We start from the raw sequence: 14,761 nt of genomic DNA on the forward strand, positions 1-14,761 counted from the left end.
TAAAGATGGCTTTCTAAACTGCAACCATTGACTCCTGACAATTGTTATGTCCATAAAGGGGCAGTTACTACCCCCCCCCCCTTTCCTTATGAGCTTTGTTCAAAGTAAATGTCAACAAATGGCCTCGAAACATGGTTAAAAATGTTATCATGGATGGTTAGTCCTTGCATCCATAGCTTTGTCTATGAATTTGAGTGGTTACATTCCTCCAGCCCCATCCCTCATCTGTTTACTGAAACGGGCTGGGATTTCGAGTAAATGTGTCTACTGCTGATTGCCGCTTTAAACTGGCAATCCACTAGACTATCTGATCTAATATTGTCCTGTCGTCTTTATTTTTAGGTAACGTGATCTCAGACATGACCACAAGAGGATAGTCTTGACTATCCCAGTTGCAATGGTTCCCCAGGACAAACGACATAACGAAGCAAGTCTCAACCGGTTTAAACAGAATATTGCACACGGGTGGACAGATTTGGGTGAGAACTGAATGTCGTTTGTATATTGTGTTAATTCAACGGCCTATTGTAAACTACACTATTTCAGCGAATGGCCCTCATTGTTTAATCAAATAATTACAGATACCTGTTTCTGTTGATTACATCTTTTTGTCCATTCTCCAGTTCAATGCTTTGCTCTATACATTTATAAATGTGAGTTTATTCTCATTATTTATCTCCCTCACCAACTTCAAACATCTATCTGAGCAGCTAACCGATCGCTGCAGTACATAGTCTATCGGCAAATAGCCCACCCATTTTTACCTACCTCATCCCCATACTGTTTTTATTTATTTACTTTTCTGCTCTTTTGCACACCAATATCTCTACCTGTACATGACCATCTGATCATTTATCACTCCAGTGTAAATCTGCAAAATTTTAATTATTCGCCTACCTCCTCATGCCTTTTGCACACAATGTATATAGCCCACTTTTTTTTCTTATTGTGTTATTGACTTGTTAATTGTTTACTCCATGTGTAACTGTTGTCTGCTCACACTGCTATGCTTTATCTTGGCCAGGTCGCAGTTGCAAATGAGAACTTGTTCTCAACTAGCCTACCTGGTTAAATAAAGGTGAAATAAATAAAAAAATGTACGTTTTGTAACAAACTTGTCTTCGGGTTTTGTTCTCACTCTAATGAATTGAAATAGTATTAGAGGTACGATTTTCGGTAAATGTTTTTTTGGACTGGGAAACGCTTCTGACAACTATCCTGTTCATGATTGTTAGGGTTTTGTATTAGAGCTTACTATTCGTTGATTCTGGTACTTTCAAATTGGAAACTCAGAGCTCATGTTTCCAAGTCAGTTTCCTAGTGCCGACAAGCACGAGAACGAGGCATAAACTCCTAAATAACTGCGTGGGAATCCTGAGATGCATATAGTTCCAAAGAAGATCACTGTAGGCCTCTGTTTAACATGATTGAAAATTATGTAGTGTGAGACCTGTGACAAATGTTGCTCATATTTGTTAAAATTAATATATATATTTTTAAATTACCTTGAATGTTAGTCGACATGTGCATTAAAGGTTGACATGGGAGTGCAAATTCATTCCTGTCAGTCTTTCCTGTACTGTCCTGATTCTGCAACAGTTCTATAACCCCGGATAATCATCACTCCTATTCCAGTTCCGTGCTAAGTTTTGGCTGAATGAGTGTGCACCTAGTCATTTGGCGATGTCTGTGTTACATTAACAATAGTCATGCATTGTATTAATCTGTTTCCATGTATATAATGTGTGCTGAGTCACTTGACTCAATCACAAAATCAGTCAAAGATGTATGCCGATTGACATGTCTGTCTGTACCCATTTAAAGTAATGTCTTGAAATGACAGAACATATTCCATAAATGTAGATCAAGATTTAAGGGTCTGGAGTCTGGACACATTAAAAACAGTCCTGGACTAAAAAGCACTTTCAAACTTAATTTGTCCTCCTGTGCCTCAAATTGAGAGCATAGGGCTTCAGGGCCACCCTCCACATATACACACATGTTCACACCACACACACAGACATATACACATACTCACACAGATGTGCACACACACACTCATGAGAAACATGTGCAGCGTGATCAGGGTGTATGTAATGCTAATGTGCTGGGTGGTGATCTTTTGATTAGTTAATAAGTAACTGTGTGTCTTAAATGGGAACCATAGTGTGTATCAGGTGATTCCTACATTGGGTTTGTGCTGTGGTGAGTGCCTCAACCCCTCGGTGGATCAATCAGAGGCAGTGCAGCTCTCCAGTATCTGCTGTAAGGGACACACTGTATCAACATTGCAAAACACCCGTGCTTTAAGTTACAGCCTGTAACATTCTATCAGTTTTGAAAGGTTATTCTGTCTGTTATGTAATGGATTGTGCAGCTGAAATGCCCATTGAGATCTTCACTTGTAATCTCTTGTACAGGAGTGTTTTTGAAAAGTTGAATGGACAGGGGCAGAGTAAGGACTGAGAAAGTGATTCAAAAAGAGGAAAAGACAAGAGGATTTTGATCATACAAGGACAACATCATTGGATTGGAATTTATTCTCAACTTTCAAAATAACCATGGAACTGTCTCTGGTGAGTGGGATTTTTTATAGATAATTTAGTATTTGATCCATAATGAAAGTCAGAAGGACAAATTCTAGAGTAACTTCAGTGACGGTTGTACATGTACTGTACTGTGAATATCTGAGTGTTTTCTTGATGTGGTTATAATATTTAATTGGGTTATAATATTTAATATCTCAGTTAAGATTTCACATGCATTTTATGTCAGGCTGTGATTTTGGATCAGGGTCACCCAGGACTACTTTCTCAATCCAGCCCCTATGTTAATCACATTACCATTCTGTGACATAGTTGATTGGCCCAGTTGTCCTTACCCCTCTAACCTGATGGGAGTTTCGGTACAATTTCATACTATGCACTTTCTCAGGCTGTTCTATAATATTCAATGTTTTCAAGTTCAGTATTGTCCTCTGCCCTGAAGTAGGTCAAACTCCGGTGTGCCACCTTAAATCTTCATAGACATGCCAAACAAGTGAGCAAGGCTTTGCCAAGCCTCCCCTGTGCCAACACTGCCATTGGTCAGCAAGCACTGTTGGTGGGCTGTTGCCATAGCACCCTCATTAAGGGAGGGGCAGGGACATGTTGAGAAAGTGTGGGTTTCAAGTCCCAGTGAAAGAGTACAGGTTGTCAATGTTACATCACAGTACAGGAACTACCATTCATTTACCAGAGCTTCAAGTCATTTACCAGAGCTGAGGACATTGAAATGTACTAGAATTCATGCACTTTTACACTAGTTCTAGAGCAGCACATGCCCTAAGAACATACACTCTAGAATGTGAACCGTGATAAGTTTTATGGAAGCCAGAACATACAAAAAACATGCGCATGCGCTCATACACACACACTGACATTTACAATGTATGACGTATGGCATTTTGCAGAGATGTGCATTCGCTGGAAGCCGAAAGATGAGGGGTAGAGTAGGAGAAGCAGCATTGAGAGGTTGTGTGTGAGAGAGAGTGGAAACATACGCCAGTGGATTAAGCTGCTTTGTGAAGGGAAACTGAGGAAAGCTTATAGAGAAGTGAAGAGCGGGATGGAGGCTTTTGCCCTGACAACCCACCACAGTTCATAACAGCTTAGCCGGAGAGGGGAAGGAAACGGACAAATGCAGGAAAAACAGGATCAGCCACTGAAAAGTAGCCCGGGGAAGGTAGGGATGTGGGCTGTAGGAGGGATGTGTGTGTTGCTTTGTATGTTCTGTGTGTGGTGTCTTGTTTTTTTTGTCTGTAATAACAGCATGTGAAAATTGGATGGACTGGGTATGGTGTATATGATGCTTTTTCAGCAGCCATCCAGTTCTTTGTTGATATTTGTGTTGGCAGATTGTTTAAAGAACTAAGCATGCCAATTATGATAATGCATTATAACACATACTTGATGTAGTGTGACACTATTTCCCAGGACCCACTCTGCCTGGTGCTTTCCATCGTAAACAATCATAAGTCCCATCATGCTTTGGGCTCTCGCTGAAGAGCACTCTACCATGACTGATGTGTGATCGGTGTTATCACTCTCCCTTCCTCCCCTCTCTGCTTGTCTCTCCCTTCAGGGTCATCCGGCTCTCAAAGCCTTTATGTGTGGCTCTCTCAGTGGAACATGCTCCACCCTGCTCTTCCAGCCTCTGGACCTGGTCAAGACCCGCCTGCAGACCCTTCACAGCAACATGCAGCCTGGGTGAGTAGCCTTCAGCTGGCTCAGTCAACACCTCTACAGCATAGTCCACACTTCCACATAGTAATCAGGTGAGGTTACGTTTGTAGTAAGATTTCTGGCTCAAGATTACAGTCTTGTCCTAGACCATGTGACCAACTAGCATTGCATTACTCTATTGACTTGCCTCATTGACTAAGCAATATTGTAGATCTGAACATTGAGTCCAAAGAGTCATAAAACTCAATGCTGGTTCCACATGGCCTGTATGCTAGTACCAACTCAATGTCACTATGTCACTATGTCAGCTATTTTGAAATGAAGCGTAGTTGCAAGACACTTAAATAACTTTTAGGTCGTTTCATAGGACTGTTAATATGGCTTTCTCTCTCCCTTACGCTCTTTCAGTTCAGCAAGAGTGGGGATGGTGACTGTGTTCTTAAGTGTTGTACGGACAGAGAAGCTCATAGGACTTTGGAAAGGGGTCTCACCAGTAAGTTGGCCTCTCTTTATGATCAGTAATATAAATAGAAAGACATCAATTGTGTTGAATCTGTGGGTTGAGTATATGACTCTGACAGTATGTCTGCTCTGCTTCCTCCTCCAGTCATTTGTGAGGACCATCCCCGGCGTAGGGATCTACTTCAGCACCTACTACTCTCTGAAGCAGCACTACTTCCTGGAGCAGGGCCCCGGGGCCATGGAGTCTGTGCTGCTGGGAGCTGGGGCCAGGACTGTGGCAGGGGTCTGCATGCTACCTGTCACTGTCCTTAAGACTCGCTTTGAGGTATGTTCAGGTAGAGCGAAGGAAGGAAAATATAAATACTTTTCTATATACTGTATGATTACAGTAACTACGTGAGTACTGTTTAATGTTTATTTTTTTATTTTACCTTTATTTAACCAGGCAAGTCAGTTAAGAACAAATTCTTATTTTCAATGACGGCCTAGGAACAGTGGGTTAAATGCCTGTTCAGGGGCAGAACGACAGATTAGTACCTTGTCAGCTCGGGGGTTTGAACTTGCAACCTTCCGGTTCCTAGTCCAACTCTGTAACCACTAGGCTACCCTGCCGCCCCAATGTGTGGGTGTTTACTGTAGTGTCTGTTGTTGTTTCAGAGTGGCAGGTATAACTACGTGAGCGTGGCGGGGGCTTTGCGCAGTGTGTGTCAAACAGAGGGACCCAGAGCTCTGTTCTCAGGGCTGACCGCCACCATCCTCAGAGATGCTCCCTTCTCAGGCCTCTATGTCATGTTCTACAGCCAGGGCAAGAACACTCTGCCACAGGGTCAGTATCAGAACACCACACTAATGCTCAACACTAGTATTTGTTTCACTAGTGTGCGATCACTTTGAAGTGTCAGTATGGGGACGCCGGTGACATAAACATGAAGCAGTAGTATTGGTTACACTAGAACCCACATTTGATAACTTTGACGCATCTGTCTCAATGTGAATTGTTTGGTGTGGAGTGGAATTTATAGTGTCTCTCTGTTTCTTCCTCCCAGAGATAAGCACGTCTCCCTACGCGGCCCTGGCTAACTTCAGCTGTGGGATTCTGGCCGGGGTCCTGGCTTCCCTAGTCACCCAGCCAGCTGACGTGGTCAAAACCCACGTCCAAGTCAGCCCACATCTGTACAGGAGGACTGCAGACGCTGTGCGATACATTTACAATGTAACTATCTCTCTGGGTGTTTTATTGAATACAGTGTTGTTACTATGCTTAAGGCAATAGCACTGTTATAATATACTGATGTTCTTATATGGGTCAGGCTAAACTGTTGTCTCTGTGTTTAAATGCTGACCTTATGCTGACCTCTAGCCTGCAAACAGTGTCACACTATGTAATAAAACATCAGGGTTGATTTATAGTAGTTGACGTGTGCCATTCTTTCTCTCCGTCTCTCAGGAGCACGGGTTTCAAGGGTTCTTCCGGGGTGGGGTGCCACGTTCTCTGAGGAGGACGATGATTGCTGCCATGGCGTGGACGGTGTATGAACAGATGATGGCCCGCATGGGGCTCAAGTCCTGAGGAGGGATGACAAGAACAAGGGATGACAAGTCCTGAAGAGAGAGAATGAAATGTGGACCGAGGTAGAAAGTGAAAGTCAAGTCACCGAGGACAAACCAGTACAGTGAGGAGTGCCCTGGAAGGCACTGCTGTGTTTGTGTCTTAAGACTGCCTAGTTGAGAGTGTGCCAATGGACTTCTTCACTGACATACAGTATTCTGCCATAACATTATTAACACATTGCAAAGATATGATACCTCAAGGACTGGTATCCATACTTTGACAGAAAGATGAGGACTAGTAGTGTTATTAAAATGTCTGTATATTTGAATGGATTGCAATAGTTTTGCATTGCACAATATTGTCTGTCGTCATTGTTTGTGAGGCTACACCAAACAAGACTTTCATTTATTATTCTACTGGGCTGCTTTCAAAATTCCATATTGCACTATAAGTCGTAAGATATTGTTGGTCCCTAACTAGCCACTGTACTCCCAGCCACCCTGACGGTTTAAGCTACTCTCGGCTTTAGATATATATCCCACTGTAGAATTCTACAATGTTAGGTACCTGTTTTCTCTAGACTTTAGCACAACTTGTATCTGCTTGTCTTTAAATTGAAGTTAAAGAACACTAATTGCTTAACATACTGATCCTTAGCTGGAAATGCACTTTAACCACTTCCGTAATCTAAAACCCTGGAGTGTCTCATGCCGCAGTCAGTCTGCCTGCCTCCCTTTGTGCCAAACTAATGCCACTGTTCTAAGATATTATTCTGGTGGAGATGTTGTAACATATAATAAGCTTTGCTTGCTGTCCATTTGATTTGCCTTAGAAGGGTATTATAATGGTTCATGTTTTCATATTTGATATAATTTATTACTGTTTATTGTAATGGTGAATAATTATGCAGGTGTGTTGAAGAGAACATTTGACATGTTTATTATTTTAATGTAAAAAATGTATTAAAAAAACATCAAATTATATAAGAATACAACCTGAGTCTGCTAATATTCATTATATAAGGCATTTGCTTTGTCTGTCATGTATCCCTTTACACCTCTTTTTTCTCCATGTTCTCTTCCCTTTCTCTCTCCACACTGTGAAACAACAAAGTGACATGACATTAGTGCCTTGGCAAACCTTTCCACCACTGCAACCCATGCGTCCTCAGAAGGAAATGAAATGACACCTGATATACTGAATCCTGGCTGAGGCGGTGGTTAGGGGGTCACTGTGAGACACAGGCAGCTCAGCTTAGTCCAGATACATGTTCCACCAATCCCCTACTTATATGGCCCATAAATCCCATGACAGTTGGTCTCTGAGCGTTAATAAGTACACCTACAACCCAACATTGCCCTCGTTATTCAACGAGGTCATATAAAAAGCCCACACAGTACTTGAGAGCAGTGAATGTTTCTAGTACATGGGTCATTCTCAGTATCAACATTAGTACGGCATTACTGGAGGTTGCTTTTATTTTCATTTCACTTTATACACAGCCATTATACCTACCAACAGTAATAGCAGTGCATGATGATAATATGCTTATCACAGAGCTGTCAGACATAAGACTGGGAGAAGGGGGCAGGGTTGTGACATCAAATGATGATAAGGAGAGTGAAAGGCAAGAGCCAAGTCAAAGTAAGGCATTAGGCTATACTGATCTAAACCAGTTTTCTTCTTGACAATGTCTCTATTTGATTATTTTTTCATCTAGACACTTTGTACATTAAAACCATGTTATTAGCTTAGTATGCCATACTTTGTTATTAGCTAAGTATGAGTCATATTTAATTGTTTGTGCATTACATGTCTAACTCATTGTGTAAAACAAACACTGTTAACCTATTGGAAACTTGTGCAACTGTGGTTATCTTTTTAGCTTAATGACATGACACCCAGTTCCAACGCAATCAGCTATTCTCATCAGGAACCTTCTATCAAGGACTGCAGTGTGCGTGCATGTGTCACAGTGGCCTTTGCTTTCAAAGTTAGATAGGGTTCACTGACATATGAAGTGAGTTTGACACAGATTAGGAGTTTATTGAGGTCGTAGATGACATATGTGTGTAAACCTGCTGTGGAGAATACCATTCACAGTATTAGGCAAGACGGCCATTTCTTGTGCACCAGACGCATGGAATAATCTAAAATCCATGCTTCATCTAGATATGTTAGTGCCACTGAATTAATTTAAAATATGGGAGACTTGTTACAGAGGAGTGTAAATACTTTTTTTTTAGGCTGGATCATGTTGAATTGTATTGCTGTATGTTTTAATTATGTAATGTATTGATTGTTTTGCTGCGTCCTTGGCCAGGTTTCCATTGAAAAAGAGACTCTGGGTCTCAGTGGGCTTTTCCTGGTTAAATAAAGGTTAAATAAAATTTAAAAAATAGATGCACCGCAAATACATTAAGATTGAGCCACTGAAAGGACTTTGAGAACAACCCATTAACTTATCCTTTTTAAGTGGCCTATTCAATAAGTCATAAAAGCTTATTTTTTATTCACTCAGTCACATAACCCCACTTCCCGCAATAACATGTCATACCCATACACCTGTAATTACCCCATGACCTTGACATTGGTCAAAACATTGAAATGATCTTTTCCAGCACCCATCCCAAGAGGTCCTGAGGCAAGTTGGCATTTTTGAAATTGATCTATTCTTATACAAAAAAAATGAATTTGAAAACATATTGCAAAACCCCTATGTACATATTGTGATACCTTCACCTGGAACTCCGTATCTCTAGCAAATAAAGTTGCAACACAGGCCACTCTAACCGGGAAGTCAACGTCTCCCCATTGTCTTAATATGGTCTTTCCATCGCATTGTCTTAATATGGGCTCATTGTCCGACCTCCAGTTACCGGTTCACCCAACCCATACGCTGCTACTCTGTGCTGCTAGTGCGCTGGAGTGTTTGCGCCATCTAGTGAATGAAATATCCAATTAGACAGTTATAGTTCCAGTCAGCGAAACAACCAATCGTGTGCTTTGAAATTTGAGTATATATTTGGCGTAATTTCCTTTAGTCTTTCTCTTTGGCGCGCGTGGTACATGTTTTGCGTTGTTTCGTGGTGAGTTTTAAGTTACTTTTCACGCTTTTTTTAGATGTAAAACATCACTTAAATAGACGAAGTAATCAGTGACCATGTCCAGAATGTCTCACATTAGTCTATCGAGATGTTTGAATTTGAAGGCTTTATATGACTTGAAAGCTAACACTAACATGTCGATTAGACACGTGCCTGACATGCTGTTTAGCGCACTGTGTCCTGCCAAGTACACTTGCCAGGCCATTTAATTCTAGCAATGGGCCACTGGCGCATAAGCGCAACGCGTAGATGGACCTATCAACTACAATGTCTGGGACTGGATTAATTGTGGAATAATTGTTGAATACTATCTCTCTATCTTGACTCCTGGTTCCTCTTTTTTTCCGGCACTCAAGGCAGGGAAAGTGGTCAAGATGTCCGGAAATCTAGATGTCCTTCAAATGAAGGAGGAGGATGTGCTTAAGTTCTTGGCTGCAGGAACCCATCTGGGAGGAACTAACACAGACTTTCAGATGGAGCACTACACCTACAAGAGAAAGAGTGATGGTGAGTGGTTGGTGGTCCTGAACACCCAAAACACTCTTTGGAACAAAACTACTTGTAGTTGTATAAGCCAGTGGTCAACCCACCCAGGTTGTGGAGGGATACTGTATATGCAGGCTGCTGTTCTAGCACAAGCATGCCTGATTTGGATTTTTGGGCTGGGTTTCTGTATAGCACTTTGATGTCGGTTTATGTCTAAAGGTCTTTATAAATACATTTGATTGATATTCAAGGTCTTGATGAATAGTTGAAATGGATGTCTGTTTCAATGCTGGGCTGTAACAACAAATGCTTCTGTCCCCTTCAGCTCACATAACTAGAGTTGATCACTGATTCTTTCTCTCACTAGATGGAGCACATTTGGGCAGGGTAAACTGGACACAGATCTGGGTGTACTGACTGCCCCTTGTCCTCAGGTGTGTTCATCATCAATCTGAGGAAGACCTGGGAGAAGCTACTGCTGGCAGCCCGTGCCATTGTTGCCATTGAGAACCCAGCTGACGTCTGCGTCATCTCCTCCAGGAACACTGGACAGGTACAGCTCCAACTAGCAGCGTAGTGGACATGGTGAATACTTTCCATATATGTCTAATTGATGGGTAAACACGTTTCTGTAGATGTGGCTGCATGCATGCACACGAAGCCTTGCACCGATGTCTGTGTGCAGGTGTCGGAAGTTTGCTAGATGATTGGGCCCGGTTTACGTCAACAAATCAAATAAAAGGTTCTGTCATGTGAGCCGAATACAACCGGTTCATTAGGCCTTACAGTGAAATGCTTGCTTAGCGGCCCTAACCAACAGTGCAATTTAAGTAAAAAAATAGGTGCACAATAAATAAGTTAAGGAACTAAAAAGACAGTGAATAATAACAGTAGCGAGGCTATATACAGGCACTGGTTAGTCGTGCTAATTGAGGTAGTAGGTATGGTTAAAGTGAAGATGCATATAAACTTAACATGCGTACAATGTTGAATCGAATGTTCATACAAACAACTGAGACCTAAACTGAACAGGTTCCACAGACATGTGACTAACAAATGGAATAATGTGTCCCTGAACAAAGGGGTGGGGGGCTTAAGTAACAGTCAGTATCTGGTGTGGCCACCAGCTGCATTAAGTACTGCAGTGCATCTCCTCCTCATGGACTACACCAGATTTTCCAGTTCTTGCTGTGAGATGCTACCCCACTCTTCCACCAAGGCCTCTGCAAGTTCCTGGACATTTCTGGGGGGAATGACCTTAGCCCCCAACTTCTAATCCAACAGGTTCCAGACTTGGTCAATGGGGTTGAGATCTGGGCTCTTTGCTGGCCATGGCAGAACACTGACATTACTGCTCGTTCTGTGCGTGATTTCCTGCAAGACAGGATGGCTGGTGGCATTGTCATGCTGGAGGGTCATGTCAGGATGAGCCTGCAGGAAGGGTACCACATGAGGGAGGAGGATGTCTTCCCTGTAACGCACAGCATTGAGATTGTCTGCAATGATGACAAGCTCAGTCCGATGATGCTGTGACACACTGCCCCAGACCATGACGGACCCTCCAAATCGATCCCGCACTCTTTGCCAGTCCTGTCTGGTCCAGCGACGGTGGGTTTGTGCCCATAGGCGACGTCGTTGCCGGTGATGTCTGGTGAGGCCCTGCCTTTACAACAGGCCTACAAGCCCTCAGTCCAGCCTATTGCGGACAGTCTGAGCACTGATGGAGGGATTGTGTGTTCTTGGTGTAACTCGGGCAGTTGTTGCTATCCTGTACCTGTCCTGCAGGTGGGATGTACAGATCCTGTGCAGGTGTTACACATGGTCTGCCACTGCGAGGATGATCAGCTGTCCGTGCGGTCTCCCTGTAGCGCTGTCTTAGGTGTCTCTCAGTACGGCCATTGCAATTTATTGCCCTGGCCACATCTGCAGTCCTCATGCCTCCTTGCAGCATGCTTAAGGCACGTTCACGCAGGGACCCTGGGCATCAGAATGTCAGAATGGCCTCTAAGTGTCCCAAGTTTTCATAACTGACCTTAATTGCCTAATGTCTGTAAACTGTTAGTGTCTTAATGACCGCTCTACAGGGGCATGTTCACTAATTGTTTCTGGTTCATTGAACAAGCATGGGAAACAGTCTTTAAACCTTTTACATTGAAGATCTGTGAAGTTATTTGGATTTTATGAATTCTTTGAAAGACAGGGCCCTGAGAAAGCGATGTTTCTTTTTTTGTTGAGTTTATGATCAACAAGAGTAGTGTAAGAGGGGTTGGTGGGTGGCTGGGAAAAATGCAGATAGTCCGGGTTGCCAATGTGTTGGGGCACCGGTTAGTCAGGTTAGTTGAGGTAGTATGTACATGTAGGTATGGTTTAGTGACTGCATATATGATAAACGGAGTAGCAGCAGTGTGAAAGAGGGGTTCTGCAGGGGGATTGCAAATAGTCCAGGTAACCATTTGATTACCTGTTCAGGAGTCTTATGGCTTTGGGGTTAAAAGCTGTTGCGAAGGCTTTTGTTCCTAGACTTGGTGCTCAGGTACCGCTTGCGGTAGTGAACAGTCTGACTGGGGTAGGTGGGGTCTTTGACAATTTTGGGGCCTTCCTCTGACACCACCTGGTATAGAGGTCCTGGATGGCAGGAAGCTTGGCCCCAGTGATTTACTGGGCCGTGCGCACTACCCTCTGTAGTGCCTTGTGGTCAGAGGCTGAGCAGTTGCCGTACCAGGCAGTGACGCAACCAGTCAGGATGCTCTCGATGTAACATTGGTAGGGCTTCCGCACAATGATTTTCGTTTGATAGGTACCTGAGCCGTTTCAATTCTGCATGCTGTCTCGTGCTACTTGCCTTTAGATTCCAAGGGAATTGATGGGTGTTACGCATGCTGTCTGCAGCTCGCTAATAACCTTTCATATACATTTTTGTAGAGAGCTGTGCTGAAGTTTGCCTCGGCCACTGGTGCCACCACCTTCCACGGTCGTTTCACCCCCGGAACCTTCACCAATCAGATCCAGGCTGCCTTCAGGGAGCCCCGCCTCCTAATTGTAACGGACCCTCGTGCTGACCACCAGCCCCTGACTGAAGCCTCTTACGTCAACATCCCCACCATTGCCCTGTGCAACACTGACTCCCCACTCCGATATGTCGACATCGCCATCCCCTGCAACAACAAGGTTAGACTGCTTTGCCCTCATACACTTAACACCTACGTGAGTTTACTGGTTGTTTGTCTTGCACACCGTTAGAGCCCGGCGCAGTCCTGTCAGTGCGGTGCTGGGTGTAGGATGTGTGCTACAGAAACGCAGTGCCTCTTTTCTCCCCTTGCTCCATCTGTGTGTAAGAGGGAGGGGGAATTTGGTAGAGGCCTTGCTACATATTTCTGTAAAAGACAGGTGTTCTAGTCTCACCGGTGCAGTTGGTCATGGTCTGATCTGTGCTCCAGGGTCACCACTCTGTGGGTCTGATGTGGTGGATGCTGTCCAGAGAGGTGCTGAGGATGCGGGGCACCATCTCCAGGGAGCACCCCTGGGAGGTCATGCCTGATCTCTATTTCTACAGGGACCCTGAGGAGGTAAGAAGCAGGCCTTTTAGACACCTACTTAAACCATTATACACCAAATTTACTAGTAGGGCAAGCTTACCTTCTCAACAGTAATGGATCTTGTATGTTCTGTTTTTTTAGCCTGACAACTCATTGTTTTCCCTGGCAGATTGAGAAGGAGGAGCAGGCTGAGGCTGAGAAAGCTATGGGAAAGGAGGAGTTCCAGGGAGAGTGGACTGCTCCAGCAGCTGAGTTCACCCAGCCTGAGGTGGCTGACTGGTCTGAGGGAGTGGCTGTGCCCTCAGTCCCCATCCAGCAGTTCTCAGCGGGTAAGGATAGTGAAGATGTGGTTTCTGGTTCCACTATGCTGCGACTTGGTTTTAGGTTCTTGATTGATTCACTTGGCAGCATTTTCAAAGTCTAATTGAGTTGGATGTAAATGACTCTTGGTACCTATCAAATGTGTTTGTCTGAAAGGTCTCATGTTTAATTGTAATCCTAATTGAGTTTCCGCTTGACTTTCAGCTGCTGCTCTTGCCAAGCCAGCTGCTGAGGGGTTCACTGGTGAGTGTTGTGAGCTTAACATCAGCCTCCCTCTAATTGATTCGCCATAATTGTCATCAGTTGGCTTGCTTGATTAACCTACTCTAATATATCAAATTAGTGATTGTTGGTCATGTATTTGCACATCTTTAACATTTTCTCTCTTGCAGAGGACTGGAGTTCCCAGCCAGCCACTGAGGATTGGTCAGCTGCCCCTACTGCCCAGGTCTCTGAATGGGGTGGGGAGACTGCTACTTGGTCCTAAGCAATGGTGGCCTAATGTTTGACAGTACACTAAATAGCTTTTTTGGTGTACAAACTGACCCCTGACAATTTAAACACTACAGTGTAGTAGGCAAGTGACCTTAACAGCAATACTACATGAACATTAGCACAACTGTTATGCTTACACTTCACATTGAAAGAACTTACTAACATTTAATTAGACTGTTGCCATATGTTGAGCCCTCTTAATGCTGACAAAAGGGGTAAGGCTCTTTAATTACACTGTTGGATGATTTAGCAACTTTGGGCACTTTGGCCCTGTAAGCGTTCGGAAATTAAAACGTACTGAAACACCATTTACCAGTTGACTGATTTGTCAAGAAATAATATCTCTGGCTGTGATAGTACTATTCAGGAATATATTTCTCAGACCACTGTAGACAAATGTAATTTCCATGTCATTAAACATAAATCTTAGTTGCAAATTAAATGCAATTTAATATACTTATACATTTGTACATGAACTTGTGTATTAAGTTGTTTTTAGGGTTTTCATAACTCAACATGCCTGAATGTATAAACTTGCCTTTGTGACAGCTGAAAACGATGAGAAATAAGATATTTCCG

At 43.3% G+C, this 14,761-nt stretch overlaps 2 protein-coding genes across 5 annotated transcripts; both read left to right on the forward strand.

The window, feature by feature from the left end:
• The first annotated feature begins 123 nt into the window (after positions 1–123).
• On the forward strand, positions 124–7,245 carry LOC118384636 (mitochondrial glycine transporter B-like). 4 transcript variants are annotated; one of them, XM_035771329.2, is made up of 8 exons: positions 124–479; positions 2,421–2,576; positions 4,123–4,247; positions 4,632–4,716; positions 4,831–5,010; positions 5,343–5,511; positions 5,732–5,898; positions 6,133–7,244. In XM_035771329.2, the coding sequence occupies exons 2-8, from the start codon at positions 2,562–2,564 to the stop codon at positions 6,253–6,255; spliced, it is 864 nt and encodes a 287-aa protein (XP_035627222.1). In that variant the 5' UTR covers positions 124–479; positions 2,421–2,561; the 3' UTR covers positions 6,256–7,244. The 4 variants fall into 4 exon arrangements, with proteins under 4 accessions (XP_035627222.1, XP_035627224.1, XP_052374915.1 ...); XM_035771331.2 differs by lacking the exon at positions 124–479 and adding an exon at positions 2,160–2,265; XM_052518955.1 differs by lacking the exon at positions 124–479 and having other exon boundaries at positions 2,190–2,576.
• A 1,933-nt stretch (positions 7,246–9,178) lies between these two features.
• LOC118384646 (40S ribosomal protein SA-like) lies at positions 9,179–14,492 on the forward strand. Its single transcript, XM_035771344.2, has 8 exons — positions 9,179–9,326; positions 9,701–9,851; positions 10,265–10,383; positions 12,753–12,998; positions 13,268–13,396; positions 13,536–13,695; positions 13,892–13,930; positions 14,080–14,492. The coding sequence occupies exons 2-8, from the start codon at positions 9,719–9,721 to the stop codon at positions 14,172–14,174; spliced, it is 921 nt and encodes a 306-aa protein (XP_035627237.1). The 5' UTR covers positions 9,179–9,326; positions 9,701–9,718; the 3' UTR covers positions 14,175–14,492.
• The last annotated feature ends 269 nt before the right edge of the window (positions 14,493–14,761 follow it).

This window comes from Oncorhynchus keta, chromosome 5 (genome assembly GCF_023373465.1).
Source record: "Oncorhynchus keta strain PuntledgeMale-10-30-2019 chromosome 5, Oket_V2, whole genome shotgun sequence".
NCBI classification, from domain to species: domain Eukaryota; kingdom Metazoa; phylum Chordata; class Actinopteri; order Salmoniformes; family Salmonidae; genus Oncorhynchus; species Oncorhynchus keta.

What these genes read in the sequence shown, in the direction of transcription:
- LOC118384646 (XM_035771344.2), top strand. Translation starts at nt 9,719, where the DNA reads ATGTCCGGAAATCTAGATGTCCTTCAAATGAAGGAGGAGGATGTGCTT. An exon ending in CATCCAGCAGTTCTCAGCGG is followed by an intron (nt 13,696 to 13,891) that starts GTAAGGATAGTG and finishes CTTGACTTTCAG; the next exon opens with CTGCTGCTCTTGCCAAGCCA. An exon ending in AGCTGCTGAGGGGTTCACTG is followed by an intron (nt 13,931 to 14,079) that starts GTGAGTGTTGTG and finishes TCTCTCTTGCAG; the next exon opens with AGGACTGGAGTTCCCAGCCA.
- LOC118384636 (XM_035771328.2), top strand. Translation starts at nt 3,679, where the DNA reads ATGCAGGAAAAACAGGATCAGCCACTGAAAAGTAGCCCGGGGAAG. An exon ending in CACAGCAACATGCAGCCTGG is followed by an intron (nt 4,248 to 4,631) that starts GTGAGTAGCCTT and finishes ACGCTCTTTCAG; the next exon opens with TTCAGCAAGAGTGGGGATGG. An exon ending in TCCTTAAGACTCGCTTTGAG is followed by an intron (nt 5,011 to 5,342) that starts GTATGTTCAGGT and finishes TTGTTGTTTCAG; the next exon opens with AGTGGCAGGTATAACTACGT.